General features: G+C 41.6%; 1 protein-coding gene across 1 annotated transcript in view; it reads left to right on the forward strand.

The window, feature by feature from the left end:
- uvrag (UV radiation resistance associated gene) overlaps window positions 1-17,187 on the forward strand; it is an 88,065-nt gene that overhangs the window by 11,547 nt on the left and 59,331 nt on the right. Inside the window, exons 7-8 of the mRNA XM_034606240.1 lie at window positions 7,476-7,581; window positions 12,979-13,105. Coding sequence (XP_034462131.1) covers window positions 7,476-7,581; window positions 12,979-13,105 — 233 coding nt within the window. The remainder of the gene's footprint in view (window positions 1-7,475; window positions 7,582-12,978; window positions 13,106-17,187) is intronic.

The following is a 17,187-nucleotide window of genomic DNA, read 5'->3' on the forward strand; positions in this document are numbered from 1 at the left end:
TGACTCCCTTCAGGTAGAAAACAACCAGCATCAGCCCTGGCTATCAGTGCAGAACGCAACGTGGTTAATCCATTACTAGCATTGCTGACCCTGTTGTCTTTGGGAACACTGTTGTGCAGATATATTCTGCACTTTATAATGATACAACGGCTTACAAGTGTAGGAGAGGAGCTATTATGTGAGCAATTTCCTGTGCCTTCCTGTTCACAGGGGCACTCGTACGCCCAGTGTGCGTGAGTGGTCATGTGATATGCATATTTAGGTGTGTTAGTATGAACATGGATTAAAACTGATGCGGAGCCAAAATTCTCATGTGGACAGAGATCGTTTGTTTCAAAATGCTATTTTCAAACAAAAATGTTGTAGAATGGATGAAGCCTGAAGCATACAGCTGGACTTCTGCTGGTAGAACCGTGTTGCATGTGAAAATATCTTCTTCTACTATCGACTTTATACATTTTAGACATCATTTTTGATAATATGCCACTAGGCCTAATCTTATTAAGCCTCGTCCAAAGATTGGAGTACATCTTTCTTTTTTCTCCAAGAACAACAATCCATGTCCATAAGGGACACCCACAGTGTCAAGTATTCTCACCCCTCTTTCTCCTTCTTTGGTTTGGCCCGGTGTGTAGCGTCTTTTCCTTTGGAAAAGGATGAGAGCCCAGGATAGACTGCCCTGATATTGATTAATGGCAGCAATTTGTCAGCAGATTCACAGTCTGCCTTTCTGCCCGGCTCCAGCTGACAACACCCCTCACTAACATGGTGATGTGGGCTAGCAAACACAGCCCGTCCCAGATGGAGAGATGAAGAGGCAGCGGTCAGATCATCAATCAGCAAACTCCTGTCTCTTCCAGAGTTGCTGAGATAGAGGTTGAGCCACATCTTTCAAAGAACTGGACCCCTGTCTGCGTAGAAAGAAAGCTAAGAAGACAGTGGTGAAGATGACTCAGCAGTTCAACCTATTATTTTTTCCCTTTTGTCGAGACTAACACAGATTCAGATGTGCCCCAGCCTCCCCGATACACTTCTCTGTCTTATCAGGGGAAGTGCCGATGTGAGCAGAAAAAGAGGAAGGAAGATGTGATAAGACTGGTGGAAAAAATGACTTCCTGTCATCGTGTGACAGAGCTGCATGTTAGTCTTAGTGGATATGAACAAAAAGAAGAGGCAGAGTGGGCTCCTCTTCCACTTCACAGTGTTCAGAGGCCACCCTTTATGGCCCAATGTGTTTTTGAATATTACATTGAAGTGGTGGGTAAGTGCAAGCACTTGAGTGGCCCCTCAGGTCTTATTTACAACTTTCTCACACCAAAGAGTTATGTAATCACTTTGAGCTGTAAGTGTTTGTAATGACAACAAAGGTATTGTGGATGCTGGATGTTGAACTTTCAGGTCTATTGTACCAGTGGCTTATGTGACACATGTTAAACATCATTCTTGGGGCACAGCTTTCACAGTTCAGCGCTGTGACATTGCAGATTAAACCTGGCTCAAGCTCCTGGAGCCTAAAGGGGAAACTTTCTTTTCCCCCTCTATGATCAGAGCCATATGTTGCCTATGTTTCCTGATTTGCTCATCTACGCTGTTATGTGGAGCATGCGTGTATGTACAGTATGTGTCAACAGAAGCAGTACACTCTGAAGCTCTGGGGGGGGGGGGGGTCTCTCAAGCCCTCCAGGCTGTTGAGGTAACACTCCCCTCAGGCAGCCCCTGAGTTCTACTCGCCTCCTGGTTAGACGCTGCTCTCTACCACAGGTAGTTGTTGTAATCCTGTGTTAAACTAGTGCTTAGACTGGAGTCTATGTCTGACACCGGGGTCCCAACCACCAGTTACCAGACTAAATCTCCATGGAGATACAGATGGGAATGCTCTTGCTTTCATGGTAACGCCCACAATGATATATAACTGTAAATGTGGTCTTCAGTTGTTTTTTCAATATAAGCAGTGGGCTTACAACATCCTGTCTTTTTTTGCCAGTGTCCTGTCTGTTCTACATAAAAAGGTATTTTATTTTTAACACATAATGTTTCAATCTGGGATTACATTCTCTCAAGGTTGAAACCTTCGGCATGTTTTGTCTTTTTCCAGCCCGTTCAGACCTGGTATTAACATCCGTCCTGAGAGATCTGATCATAAGTGGACAGCTTTAAGTTTGTCTGTTCACACCTGCCATTTAAAATGTGTCCTGAATGTGTCTTCTGTGACCACTTGTGACCGGATCTCATTTTCCCGCTCTATATGCAAATAATCTCGCTCGTGAAGAGCAATGATGTTTCTTTTGCCTCGTCTGAGTTCAAAGCTGTGTCTGATGATGATGTGTGTGTGAACAAGCGAGACAGAGAGAAAGGTAGAGAGAGAGAGGAGTTAGGTAGGACTGAATGAATCTTCTGCAGCTGTGCTGTAAAGACAGATTTACATTTTTAAAAAGTATCAGTCATTATTTGTTGGTCAGTGTTGATATTGTCGCGGTGGCCACAAACAAATCAACGTATGGAGACTGAGAGGCATGAAAATAAGTTTCCCTCTGATCAGAGGATGTCAGCTGAGTAGCAGGTCCTTCATGTGTGGCAGAGGAAACACTTTTGTTCACACAGCGAGAAGAAAAGGCCACATGCGATTGGATCTCAGGACCCATTTGGGGGTGTTCAGTCTTGTTCTTAGAGCTGTCCACTTGTGATAGGATCAGTGAAGACGAATGTTAATACCAGGTTGTCACATTCAGCCCCCCCAAAGTAATTACACTTCAACTTAAAACTACGATTTCAAGCCTTAGCCTCTCTTAAAGAGAATACAAATATCTTTCCCCCAGATCTTTTTGGTTTTTATGCTTCTCTGTTGTAGTTGTCGTGTAAACATGTCTTACAGGACCTCAGCAGGGCCCCACGAAGACCATGTGCCTGGAGGAGTGAATATGCAGACTAAGCAAAGACACTTCTCTCCAGTAATCTTATCTCCCATTCCATGTAATTCTATTACATTTGTCCAGTGTCTCAGGTTTTTTGAAAATCAAGCACAGAACAAATAATCAATAACAGATTTTTTATAAACAAGCAATTATTAAATAATTATTAAATTAATAGAATCAAAGTTTTTGACTCATTTCACTATTTCTACAATTGAAATGAAACATTGTTTAAATAGAAGTTCCCACTAATGTGTTGCACTTGTTGCTTTACATTCACCTTCTGTCCAGTTCATCCCAAACCAGCTCCCTGAGGTTTAAGTCTGGAGATTTGCACTTCTTCTTTATTTCAATAACTTTAGGTAATTATTTTACTGTAGGATGAACCAACCAGCCCGTCTTTCTTTGTTAATGGCCTTTTCCTCACAATTCTGATTAATATATACACACATACAGTATTGTATCAGAAAGTGTAGTAACATAGTTCGTTCTAATTCTGCCTTTCTACAGACAGAGGTTTAAGTAATCAACATCCTCAGGAATTGTTTGCATTAATCATCAAGGCTGTTATTGCTTCTTTTCTTTTCTGCAGAAAAGTTAACTCATTGTTTGATCCCTGAAAAAGTTCTTTTTATATCTACTGTACGTTATTTTTCAGCTTCTCTAACCTCTCCTCACATTTGCACCATTTTTCACTTATCTCGAGTTGCGATTTCAATAAAAACTGGAAAAAGTGAGTTGTCCTCAAGCCTTTGAATGGTAGCACAGATGGAGACGATGGTAAAGTGAGGTGAATAGAAAGTGGTGAAATGTGTTGACATTCTTTGGCAATGAGCTACAGGGAGAATTTACGAGTGGTGTTTGTTGTGATTTTGTTCCCGCTGCGGTGCTGTCTGTTTTGTCCTCTGCGGAGGTGTGATAGAGGAACATTATCCTCAACTTGTTGTCATAAAATGTCTCGGCGCTTGTTTTGAATCGGTTAACTGGCTGACCTGTTCACCCTGCACTGGTTGAAAAATGGTTGCTGGAAACGAATTCAGCACAGTCATTAGTGGTAGGGCTTGTTTCCTCTGACCTAGGTTTTGTTTGAAAAGTGCGTTGGGCACATGTGATTAACGGCTGGAAGGAACACGCCCACATAATGTTTAATACATTAAGAATATTGCTTTGGAAAGGCCATTGCATGTCGACTGAATTTGAACCAGTTGATCATTTTCTGATTTGATCAGGGATTTCCAACCTATTGTTTCCTGTATTACATTCCCTCATTTTCTCTGTAATTTGAGTTAAAGTATTTTTCCAGATGCGGGGAAATAAATTTCAGATGTTGTGAAGTAATATACTGGATGTTTACTTCTTATTTTGTTTCAGAAGAAACAGTTTATTCTCAGGTGTCATCCTCAGTTTCTCTTGCTTATCTTTGTTAGCCAGATGACACATCTGCATTCGCTGAATCCTGCTCTGTGCTGATTGCAAAAGTGCCGACTCTGGAGAACAAAACAACATCTTAGCTATGGCAAATATTTATTTTAAGAAAATCAGAAAAGGTAAATGAACATAAAACAAGAAACCGCCGTTGGAGTGGCTCCCGAGTTTACAGCTTTTTCGTCCAGGACCTTTTTTTCCTTTCGGTTATTTACTTGATTGTGAATCTAAAAGACCTTTAACATTTTCTGATTATCCCGTACCTGATAGCCCCTATTCAAGATTTTCGACAAGGTGCCCTCTGTTTATCAAAATATCTGGAAGTTTGAAAAGCACAAGTTCCATCTGACACCCCTGCAGGATCTAGTGCCTCAGTCAAAGGAGGAAAATGTTATTGTTTTTCTGATGTTTATCGCCATCAGGGGTTGAGTGCACAGCCTCAGTCATAACTTCCTGCAAATCCCTTGTGGCTGAGTTGTTAAGTACCTCTCATTCCTTGAAAAAGGAAAGTTGTCATGGCTCGTGAGAAGGCGTTCTCTGGACAGTTGCCCAGCGATTCAACTGTGGGTGTACGGTGGGGGCCTCCCTCCTAACCCCTGCTGGGCCATAGGTTGAGATGGAGCTTGATGGGCAGGCGTTAGGCCAAGACTCTGGGAATGATAAGGGGGCAGACATGCGTGAAAAGGAGAGAGGAGATAACTATTCTCACCTGGGGGAAAAGGGCCATATCAGATTCTCCCACTGCAATCACCTAAACAGAGGAAGCTGTCAAAACAGATTTGCCCTGATGTTCTGAAGAACGATCTCCAAATGCTATCGCTGTCACCTCAGACAGATTAAAAATGTGGGCTGAAAACATGAAATGATTTTTCCTGTGGGACTCCTCCGCAAAGATTTATTTAAAGCGTCATGGAAACATTTTTCGGTTGGTTGCTAGAAAGAGGCAGTAATATCCATATATAATTGTGCGACTTTCATAACTAAAGAAAAGCCCCCTCGGATTTGTAAAATATAAGAGCCTCTTACACTAAACCCACTCAAGAGGCAATTTCGTCAAAGACTCAAAGCAGGCGCATATGTAAGGAAAACCCTACTCCTATCACCCCCATGACCCTAACCACAATGTCTTCTGTCTGTCTGCAATAATCCCCGTCTCCAGTTTCTGCTTGTGTCTTGAACTCAACTTGTAGTAGTTCAGTCGTTGTGTCACAGACTTGTGAGTCAACACTGTTATCCATTAGTTGAAAGAAACAAAGCATTAAGACTCATCTTAATGCTTAATGAAGCTTTCTTATTTTGAGCTTTGCCTGTCTAGCTTGCAGATACCACTGTCTCGCTTTAAATCTGTTTGGTTCTTCTAGAAATGTCAAAGTTCATAACTATACAAAGAAACCACTAATCTTTACAGGTGTTTTTAAATGGCATTAAGGCATCAGCACTCAACACTGTTGTCACATCTAAAGGTTCTGGAATGATCAGGCTGATGTGGTAACATGTTAAGAATGCAATGATGGAAGCGAGGGGGAGAAAGAAACACGCTGACCTGAGGAGCTAATCACATTTTTACTGGCAGTTAAACCATTCTGTGTTCATTGAGAAAGAAACTATGACTGCGCAATCCAACTTCCATGACATATGGTGGCCATTGAGACATTAAGCAAGAAGAGGAAGATCTAACCCCGCTCTGACAGCTTGACTGTTAATTGCTAGTTCCCCCTTTTTGTCTGTCCTCTGTAAGTCATTCCCGGTCTGTGGGATTGTTGTTTGTTGGTGAGCCGTTGGCGTCCCTTGGGTTGTGCTGAGGCGGGGCTGTCTCTGTGTGATGGAAGTCTTGTAAGCTAATGGAAGAGGTTTTTTTGGAGGTCCAGATGTCTTAAGCAGAAGCAGTGATCGAAGCTTGGCCAAGGAGGACAGAGAAGTTCAGTGTGAGTTGTAATGCCACCCAGCTCTGGAAGATTCCCACCTGGTAAAATCATATGTAAACCTTACTACGTCATACATGTCCGGATATGGTTTTTCCTCATGGAACCATATCAAATCCATACATGTGTGTAGAATTTATTTTATACTTAATTCTAAACATTAAACCATGTTTAATTTAATTTCTCATTGTATATATGTCCTACTTTGGAAAGAGCTGTGTAACTAATTGACCCTGAAACACTGTGTGTTTGTTATGGCTGCTACCTCCGCCACCCGAGGCTCTGTCTCTCTCCTAATTTTGAGGGTCTGTTTCACGATCTCTATTGCCATGGCAACTACCAATGGGGATTTGGCAGCTGTGTCTTCACAGCCATACCAGAGCTAAACAATGAACTGATGCTTACAGTAACTGACCAGAGAGTGACCTACCCGAGTTACATGCAAGAAAAAAAAACTTTCAAGCTGTGGACATCAGAGAAAGAGAAATCCTACTCAGGAGTTAACAGCCCCTGTGATTGATGGTTAAAATAATGCGCTGGCTTGGCCTTTATTTACCCATGTTCCCATTCCCAATCCTGTCAGCGACACAGCGTTTGGAAACTAGGCCTCCGCCTCTGTGACCTCAGTTAATTAGTTGAAGCTTTTTTGAGTTGTCTTCGCTCTCGGACAGCTTTCGATCTCATCTTGTGATTAGGTTGTCAAAAAATAATAGAAGTTAAGCTTTTGTTGTGATAGTTGTGTTTTGTGTTATTTACGGTGTGGTTTGTGGCATTTCATAATTTGATGTGTCTCGTCTAATTAACTTTAGGCTTTTACAAGCAGGAAATGTTTTCAATATTGTCCTTTTGGTTTTATGCCAAAACTCGTCATAAACTTTGACACTTTTTGGAGACTCAGGGCCGGAACAAAGAAGACCGACCCCAGTAAATCAGAAAAAGATACAAAGAGGGATAACAAACACTATGCACAATGACTCCTCCACATGTGGACAGTCATAACCTGTTTGATGTCCCCCAAACTGTCACTTGAAACATCCAAGCTAAATGGAAATGAATGGCTGGTCTATCTATAACGCTGACGCTCAATTTCTATTCAGCCAGTAACTTTCGTGGCCTCTTGAAACGCTGTTACAACATGGGGTTTGTTCTTGTGGGCCAGTGTGTGGCGACAAACAATGATAATGATGGATAATGACTTTGTGCTCTCCTCCTCCTGCAGGCTTCACACAGCCCAGAGAGCCATCAAGCAGACCCAAGTGACGGTGCAGAAGATTGGGAAGGAGATCGAGGAGAAGCTGAGGACGACAGAGGCCTGCACAGAGCGGGTGAGCGCACACACCCATCAGTTGCAAATTTCAACTCATCAGCAACTTACCTTTAAGTCATCATCAATGTTTAGTCAGCGTATCTCCTTATCCTCGGTAGTAGGCTCTGTTGATTCATCAGCTTAAGTGATAGAGAAACGATATAAAGATGATATGGATTTCATGTATTTAAAAATATACAAAGATGAGGTGCAATTTGAGATCTGATGTTTTCAAGGAACATTCATTAACACCAGTGAGCAGTTATTGCTGTGATCAGCAATAACAGGCCTATAAGGCTTCTACACTAATAATAAGCATTAGCATGCTGTATTGTACTAAATGCTTAACAGGATTTAGGAAATTTTATCGGTCAAATCCCCAGATGTAATTGTAATGTAAAGCAATGTGAGATGCAATTATACCCTTTGGGCAGCCATTGTATCTTTTTGTTTTGATGGCTCAACTGAAAAGTAGAGAAAGACCATCATCCCGCTGCCTCAATGATAACACTTACACCAAAATCCCCTGTTTGTGTTTCCACCTCTTGTCGTATCCTAGAATGTGATCCAAAGCAAAAGCAAGAAAGCATATTTAACATATTTGGAATTGGCAGCGACACAGCTGTGAAAACGGAGCACTGATCCCGGGTTTGACATTGTGTTTATTGTAAACATTCACTTCAAAAGCGGCCCCTCTCTCCTCTGCTGTAAAAGCCCCGGGGCTGCGACACTTTGGTGTTTTCATCCTCCAGGTAGACTTGTCTTCCTGCTCACATAGGATTACAAACCTTAACATGCTGAAATTCCTTTTTGGCAGCTGGGATCTTTCTGTGTTCACATAGTCCATGAGGGTGTGTGTGTCATGTGTGGATGTCATGATACCAGAAATTCTGTATTTACTACGACTATTTGAATGACTTTCGAATAGTCAGTTTGTAGTTTAAAATCATATAGTGTATATAAATATGCACAACACATCTCCATTTCCTTCCACTATCCAGAAATAAAGTCAAAATTATACCAGATACGAGCGTGTCTGTGCAGGAGCGATGGAGGGATGCAGTCGTGAGGTCCGGCCGATACATGCACTCGACCAATCATCACTCAGTCTCGGCTGTCAATCATGTCATTTCACCTAGATTTTATTGCAACAAATAACTTATTAAAACCAAACTTACAGATCAAGTCAACACCTGAATGTATAGTCCAATAAGAACTGCCGAAGAATTTCATCTGTCGTGTAATTTGACTTTTTATTTGGTCCATGTCCCTTCCAATAACATGGAGGAGGTGGGATTTATGACAAAAAGTCAGTCTTATATTATCATTACAGACGCAATGGTAATGATGGTCATCTACTAATGTTGAGCACCCAGCTCACGTTATGAGCCTAAACAAGATAATGTTTGGCTTTGTGAATGTTCTGTGTGGAGTATTTCTAAAGTGGATGGTAGCTTAAACAATTCACAAACTTTAACAGTAAGATTTAGGATATGGACATGATGATGATGACATGATGCCTTCCAAATAAGTTTGAGGTGCCCCCTTCTTCTTTTCAAGTTTGAAGTCAGACTAAAATGCCTCTATGGTTGTTATTCTGGGATTGTCAGTCCTGGAGGAATCATTTCTCAAGTACCGACAACATCTACAGGACCTGTGCTACCTACAGTATGGAAGGAAAATGAGTACGTCAAGAATTCCAGATTTTAAGCATCGACTTATCGAAGTATCAGATCTCATGACATGCCAAGTTGTGTTGTTTGTGTTATTACACAGATACCAAATTTAAAGGTTTATAGTGCCTCTTTATACAGCTGTTGCAGCTGTTGCTCTCCATTTTGCTCTCCACTGGCTTTTAATATGGCTCAGTCTTTCAGTTCCTTTCCCCAGACTTCCCCCCACCTATTGACCCAGCTTCACTATAGCCTTCTTTAGTCTCCCCACAAAAACATTGAGGCTCCATTCTTTAGCCACAAAGGATCTCTTTCAAAAACTTGTCTCTGATATTTCCCCCTCAGTGAAATATTCATTAAAAGCCCTTTTCAGAGCTCACATCAGCCAATAAATCACATAATCCTCGTCCTCTACCTTTCTGTAAAAACCTGTGAACTACGAGTGAGTGGAGCATTGTGTGGCTCTTCTAAGGGTTTCCCTCATTGCCTTTTGGAGAGCTCTGTACGATCCTTCTGTGTCTGTCATAGTGAGCGTGGATCAAAGTAGGACAGAGTGGAGGCCACCAACCCTAGTGCATGGCCCTTTCACCCTCTCACCCACACTCTGCCATTAATCTACTGGGATATAACATGCTCCCCCTACGCCTGCTGCTTATTTACTCAGCTGACCCACTGCTGTTTGATGTTCAGTAGGAGTCAGACGGGCCCTGGTGGTGGTTTACAGTCTCACTCTCGCACACAGACTCGCATGGCTGTGACCCACTTGTCAACTATGCAGCCCAGTGAAAGTGTAGGCGGCTCATGGTTCGTGCCAAAGCCAGTGGTGGTTAACATGCAAGCATCAGGGTGTGACACATCGGAGAGATGGAGGCTCTATCAGTGTTCTCGCCGCGACTGATACCACTCTCTGTTTTTGCAACAAAACCCTCAGAAGTCTTCATGAAGAAGCATATCTGTGTCTTTCCTCAGATCCTGGCCACGATCACTATCAAATTGTGTGCGTGTGAGAGATGCAACAGTCCTTGCTTGGAGGCTACAGGATAAATAACAAGACCTTGTCTCTGTTTTCCTGTGTGCAAGTTTCCTCTCTCTCCCATCTCTCCGTTTTTCTCTTCCAACTGTTCCAGCTCATTCAGTTTGTAGTCATCATCCGCACTGTCCTTAAATGTCAGCTCTTAAATCTGCTTTTGCATGTTTTCATCGTATTGTTCCGTTAACCTCCAATCTCTCGTTCATCTACTGTGCACCACATTCACATCCATCAGTCCATGGATCCCTTGTGCTGTTCCTCATTAGATGGTTAGCAGGCTCCCCCTCAACCAAATAGAGACATGAAGCCTGATGAGGGGACATCCCATAGAGTTCGCAAGATGTTGACTAATGACCTGCACTATGTTGCTGCTGCTGGTCAGGGAGCATGTGGTGAGAGAGATGCCTGTTGAAAGTTGTGTTCCATGGAGATACAAACAGATACTCATCTGGAGTTGATGGACTTTTTTTGGCGGTTTCTCACCAGGGTCTGTGTTTTGAGTTTGTGTGTTTCCACACGTCTGCATGTGCCATGATGTTCTCATTTTATTTAGAGAATGGCGACTTGGTTTTTGGCAGCTACACCCTTTTCTACACAGTTGTGTACAAATGCTCATTAACAGCTGCCACAGAATTAAACCACTTCGCACTGCCTGCATATGTCCTGTTCTTTATATATTTGAGTTCTCTGCTGCTACTTCACACTTAGTACATGTCACTGTCTGTAGCAGCTCAAAATGTCTTGTGTTGACAACTGCCTGATAAGATGGCTGCTCAGGTTGAAGTTGAGAAACTATGATATGATTACTGAGATCCCAAAACTCCATAGCTGGGTCCCAATTCGGGGACCGCATCATTCATAGGCTGCTGTTGAAAACCCATGGCTTAACACTGGTGCATCTTGGCCATCCCATTTCGAAGGCTTCCAGCCGAGAAATTCCTCCTTCCATTCCCAAACAACAGAGGATCCAATGGGTGGATCCTTCTCAGGCTAACAAATCCCAGGATTAATTGTGTGTTGGTGACAAAGCTAACGAGCTAGCATTGTGAGCCATCTATTTGCTGTAAGTACAGTGACTCAAAGTAGGTAACGATGCAACAGTAATGGTGGGACGATAATGGAAATCCTCTAAAAAAGACTGTAGGTTTGGTCTGTGTTTGGCCTTTGTTCACCAAAGTCTCAACTTAAGCATAAAGAAAACAGGTGGAAACACTTACCATAGCTCTGTTAAAAGGTCTCCTTACTTCAGCGTCCCCTTTAACACACAATTATAAGAACTGTTGGCTAGAAAGTAGCTCGGCATATCTGCCAAAATATCAAATTGTTCCTTTCAGTAACATGCATTATTACTGTGACCCTGGAAACCGTTTACTTTCAATGATGTGATAAGTCGAAATGTCTGCGGTGAAATTGGCTTTAAATGGTGAATGAGGGAACTGTCAGTCATACACAGCCTGTACACGCCCACTGTCCTGAGAGACAAGGTTGAATCAGGCAAAATTTGTTGAATCACCTGTTTGGGCAGACCTGGGGTTTTAATATATCCATGAGGTCGTGGCATCAGCAAAAAAAGAAGAAAAATGCAACAAACAAAAAGCATGTTAAGTTACCCATTTTATTAAAAGTAATGGGAAAAGAACATATTGCCACGTGGCAGAAACTGTATGTGACAGATTCTTGACAGAACATCCCAGCCCATCTTCATTAGTTGTAACCAGTAACCTATAATAAATGTCCATACAAGTGAACTGTAACTGTAAAAGCTGAATGTAATGCAGCTCAAATGAATGATGTTAATAACAGTGATTCAGTGGTGGGTGTAGGATTTTTCTAAATTGGGGACCACAAAGGGGCCAATTATATGTCCAATATCCATGAACAATTCCTGATTCAAAAAGGTGCACATAGAGGTCATTTCTTTTTTTACTGTATAATCCATTGTGTACTTCAAAATAGCTTAGAACATAAAAATTCACATTTATTCTTAGTATTGTTGGTAAGTGACTACTCACAGGACAGGGGCACTTTAGGGGCCAGTCAGATTTCAGCTGGGGCCACTGCCCCCCTGGCCCTGTCCCTGGATCCACCCCTGCAGTGATTTCCTTCTTGTTCTGACCTAACAGTATTTTAAAAAGCTAATTCCTTTTATTATTTAGCAAGTATTACAAAAAACATTATTTAGTAAAAGTTGTAAATATATTACATTATTAATAACAAGCAGTGTGAAATAAGTGGCTAAATGACAAATATTAGCCAATATAAATGTGTGTGATGATGGTGTATACGTATCCTTTCACCATACATATACCATACCCTCCTGTAAGTCCAGGTTTGACACTCATCTCCTCACATGTTATTAGAACAGCTGCTCGCATGCTGACAGCCAGACCTCCACACCAAGTTAAACCTTTTCACCAGCAACACTGATCTCAGAGCTCAGCCAGATGTTTTCAATAGTTAAATGATTCTCCACCTTTGTTGTTATTAGTTGTTGATAGTGGATTCTAGATTAGTGATGGTGAATATTAGCTCAGGAGATAAGTATTAAATCAGTGGAACGCGGGATCAACCTGCAAAAACATGGCTTGTTTTCGAGGGAGCTAGTAGGACTTTTGGGGTCTTTATTAAAGGTAATAAACACCAAAATCACTGTGACCATATGCATCCTCTCTCCGTGTTTTCTCTACATATCTGTCTCGTCTTCTGTTTGCAGAAGAAAGAGCGGGAGTGCATGCAGCTGAGAATAGCTGTGCTGCGCAGCGAGCTGCAGCGGCAGAGGAAGGCACTGGGCAGGGAGATAGACCTGCGACAGAAGGAGAGGGCACAGCTTCAGAAGAAAGGTAAAGCTGATGGAATCTCATACAACATGTACATGTGGACTCGTGTGCCCTTTAACACAACACTACATACCCTTTATTGTTGTAAGCCTTTTCCCAGTTTAATGGAAGGTAGGTCACAGACTGTTTTTGTTATGTTCATCTTCTGCAGCACAACCTCTAGTTTCTACTTTCTCTAGTTGTAGTTTTCAAGATGACCCAAATTAATGACAGTTGATAAGTATATTTGAAAAAGCACAGTTCAGTGAATGGTGATAAGTTCAAAAGTAAAACGATCTGTTTTTTCAACCCCACAAATATACTTTTACTGCCTTGAGGAGTGAACAGTGACCGTCTCTTCCAAATTGAAATAATGTCCAATGTCATTAGAAAAACAATGTGAATGCTGTATACACATAAAAGCACGTATTGCTCTATGTCGTCAGTGCAGGAAATCAGTGTTTAACCAGAGCTAACATGATTTCACTGCTGGTAATAAAAAATGAAAGGCACTGAACATTCTGCAACTCATTTTGTTGTCTCATGTGTTACTGCATAACTCATATCCAGTTTATGTAAGAACTGAAGGCTTAATACAATCTCACCAAAATCCCCAATCCATTCATGATTAACCACAAAAGGCTGTTTCAGCTACTCATTGTGAAGAGAATTAAGAATTTTCTTTTGACGTAGTTGGCAATCCAGGATAACCAGGATCTTTTTCATTTTTATTTAGAATAATACACTAAATTCCCTTGGTTATTACTTATTATAGTTAAATAAGTTATATTGAGTTGATTTACCTTATTCCTTTATTATAACCTCAGTAAAATTGCTCAGTAGTTCTTTCTACAGTTAAATCAACAACCCTCCCCCACCCAAAATGAATGTCTTCAGAAAACGTTTCCTTGACTTGTTGTTTTTCCATGTTATTGTGTGACCAGTTGTACAAAAGGCAAGTTACAGATAAGTTTATTACAAATGTAAAAGGTGCTCATCATGTGTTAAATTCAGTTTACAGGACATAAACGCTACCCTGTTAACTTCTACATGTGATTTTTGTTCAGGAAACTCCAATTTTAAACGGCTCGGTGAAGACTTCAGTGCTGCCTGACAGCAGCAGGTAGAACTATGTGTGCCTTGTATTACCTGCTCATTATGGAGTACACCAGAGTACAGTAGAGAGTGTTGTCACATACAGGAAACCTCAGTCACACTCCTGGTCAGAGGATTGCAGTCACTCAACACACACACGCACACGCACACACACACGCACACGCACTCACACACGCACCCACACACACACGCGCCATATATGCACATACATACAAAAGAACAGTGTTTGTGCAGTGGTGTCATTTCGTCCACCCTGTGAAGTCTGAGAGCTGAGGAGAGTTTTATTAGTGCCTGTTACTGTTCATAGGGAAATAAAGGGCTTATGAAAAGGTAGTGTGATTGAACATTTGGCTGGCAAATATATGCGCAAATATAAATTCCTAACATACATGAAGGTGTATGTGGGAATGCTTTTTAACTTTAGTCACCTCTATTGTCAATTCAGGTCAATTCAGCTCTATTGGAGTTCATGTCGGAAAATGGCTCTACTGTACAGTTTGCCTGGTCTTGTACAGCTTTCCAAACTGCATTTTTTGCACTGACTAATATTTTGGTTCCTCCTGCCATCATCGGTGGTGTTTGTCTTAAAGCAGGCCAGATGCTCCCTCTAAGAACCTTTTGTCTGTAAGATCAGCTTGCTGTCTGGCCAAAGGGCAGGGCACCTCTCTGAGCCTCCAACCTGAGGTGGGGATTGTCAATGATTAGCATGAAGTCTGCACATGAATGTGGACGTTCACCCTCACCCAGAGACACAGCACTAAGAGGGTCGAAGGGAGAAATTTTCCTTTGTGGTGCATTTCTAAAAACTGGCTGTTAATCCTCGCTGCTTTACCTGTCACCACTCTGTCTACAGCCAAAACAAAAGACGCCGCTGCCCTCCGTCTCTGCAGCTCTTTCATGGCTTTTTTCCAGACTGGACAGGTGCTTATTAAGTAAGAGAAGAGAAAAAACAATCCTTCAGCTGGTTTCAAGAGGAAAATGGTATTTTAGGATAGATTGAAAAGTCGTAGCTGAATAGGCCTATGCTGAAATGTTGTTGGGGTTCTTCCCAGACTCATAACTCAGAATCCAAAAACCATATGCTGTGGAGCTTTGCTGTACTTTAACTTTTCCAATCAGCCTGCACATATTCATTTGTTTCCCAATCGGGTGGGAAAAAACACCCTGCATTAATTACAGTCAGGATACTCCTGAAGACAGGTGTTTAGAGTATTCTATACAGCAGCTGATTTTGTGTCTGATTATATTTACATTGGCACCACAACATGTTTGTTTCATCTGATCTCATCTTTCATTTTGGAGACACATGTGATTTTATCATTTGTGGCTTAAATTTCTTCCCAAACCTTTCCTTTCCCACATAAACGAGAAGATTTAATACAGATTGCTCAACAGGCAAACTAGTGGCTAAGGACCAATGATTTATATCCCCATTTACTGTCAATGTTGATTCAATTAGTGTTTAATTTGCAGAATTTTCACACATTCCAGTGCTGATGAGACACAGGTTTCTTTGGAAGTTTTATTGACAGTTTGTGTAAGAACAATGCTATGCAGTTCATCCCCAGAGGGCATCTCGCATGGACTTAATCTCCTATCCTGTTCTCGCTGTTTAGGAGGTCTTCTGTACCTGGCCGTGTGGTCTTCCCATCCTTCATGCAGTATTAGAGCTCATTAGCAAATAAATCTTATCAGCCTGTTATTCTCACAAAAGCAGCCTCCTCAAAACAAAAGGCCCTGGAAAGCCCAAACATTCAGTGGAGGTTCTGCAGGTGTGTGCATGGACATGTGATTCACCAGATAAAGATCAGACAAACGTTGGCTGTCCACTTTTGGTAAAGTGATGTAGCAGGTCGCAGTGGATGCGTGCCTATACATTGTTTGTCATATACATTTGCTGCGGTCTCTACCATCCTGGGCAGTGTTATCATACTAAGCCCTGAAAAACATCGGCGTTTGGTATCATCCCGATGACAGGTTTACGATGGGCTGGTCAACGCCCGCTGATTTACAGTAAGGACAGTGAAATCATAGCTGGAGTGTAGAAAACGGTTGTTTTTCTCCTCTTCAATCACACACATACTCACGCGAATTCCACAAATTGTCTCTCACACAAAGCATAACAGAGGACATGTGAGCATGACCACCTTTTCTTTTTAACATATACAGCTGTGAATTTGAAATAAAGTCAGTCCTTCCTGCCTCTAGAATAAATGGGTTTGGTTTTGGTGGAGGTCACACTCTTGTCACAATTTCCTCCATTCCAATTTTCCTTCTTCCAGCTTGAGCAGCGGACATAAATCAGGTCCGTTAGCAGCGTTTATTGTGCTTAACGGTAGTTATTCTCACGCTCTGTAACACAGCCAAGGCTGCCGAGCAATAAATGTCAGTGGTTGGGTTTCTCAAGTGTAAGGAACACAGTAGTGTGAAGGTAAGGTGTGTAGAGGTATTTGTCACCTCAGAGAAAAGGTCTCATATTGAAACTATCATCATTAGGGTTCCTTTAGCTGCAGCTTCACACGTCTACGTCCTTCAGCTGGCTGCCAACTTGATTCAGATGCTCAGTTACTACAGTCTAACACAATATTGATAATTTTCACAATTTAAAGACAGATTTTTGCTCCTGATTGAAGGTTGTGGTTTTAAACTCCTCTTTAGGAACAGAGAATGACAATCATTAAAAAAATGTGGCAAATCTGAGGTGGATCAGTTCAGTGTTATACCTCCTCACTGTGTTTGAACAATGCACAAGTAAGACATCCATATACATTGAGCCTTTGTTATATTGGAATTGATGAAAATCATAATTATTAATGTTGGTTAATTTCCCAGCCCTAAAATAGATTTTTTTTCCCGCTGTATATTTAAACACAATGAAATTCCATTCAGCAGTAATCCCTATTTAGTACCTTTTTATTATATTGTAAGAAGAGTCTTGTTGGTAAAACTAGGCAAAGACACATTTCTACATATGCTCTGTACAGTTGTTC

The sequence above is a fragment of the Hippoglossus hippoglossus genome, chromosome 14 (assembly GCF_009819705.1).
Source record: "Hippoglossus hippoglossus isolate fHipHip1 chromosome 14, fHipHip1.pri, whole genome shotgun sequence".
Taxonomy (NCBI): Eukaryota; Metazoa; Chordata; class Actinopteri; order Pleuronectiformes; family Pleuronectidae; genus Hippoglossus; species Hippoglossus hippoglossus.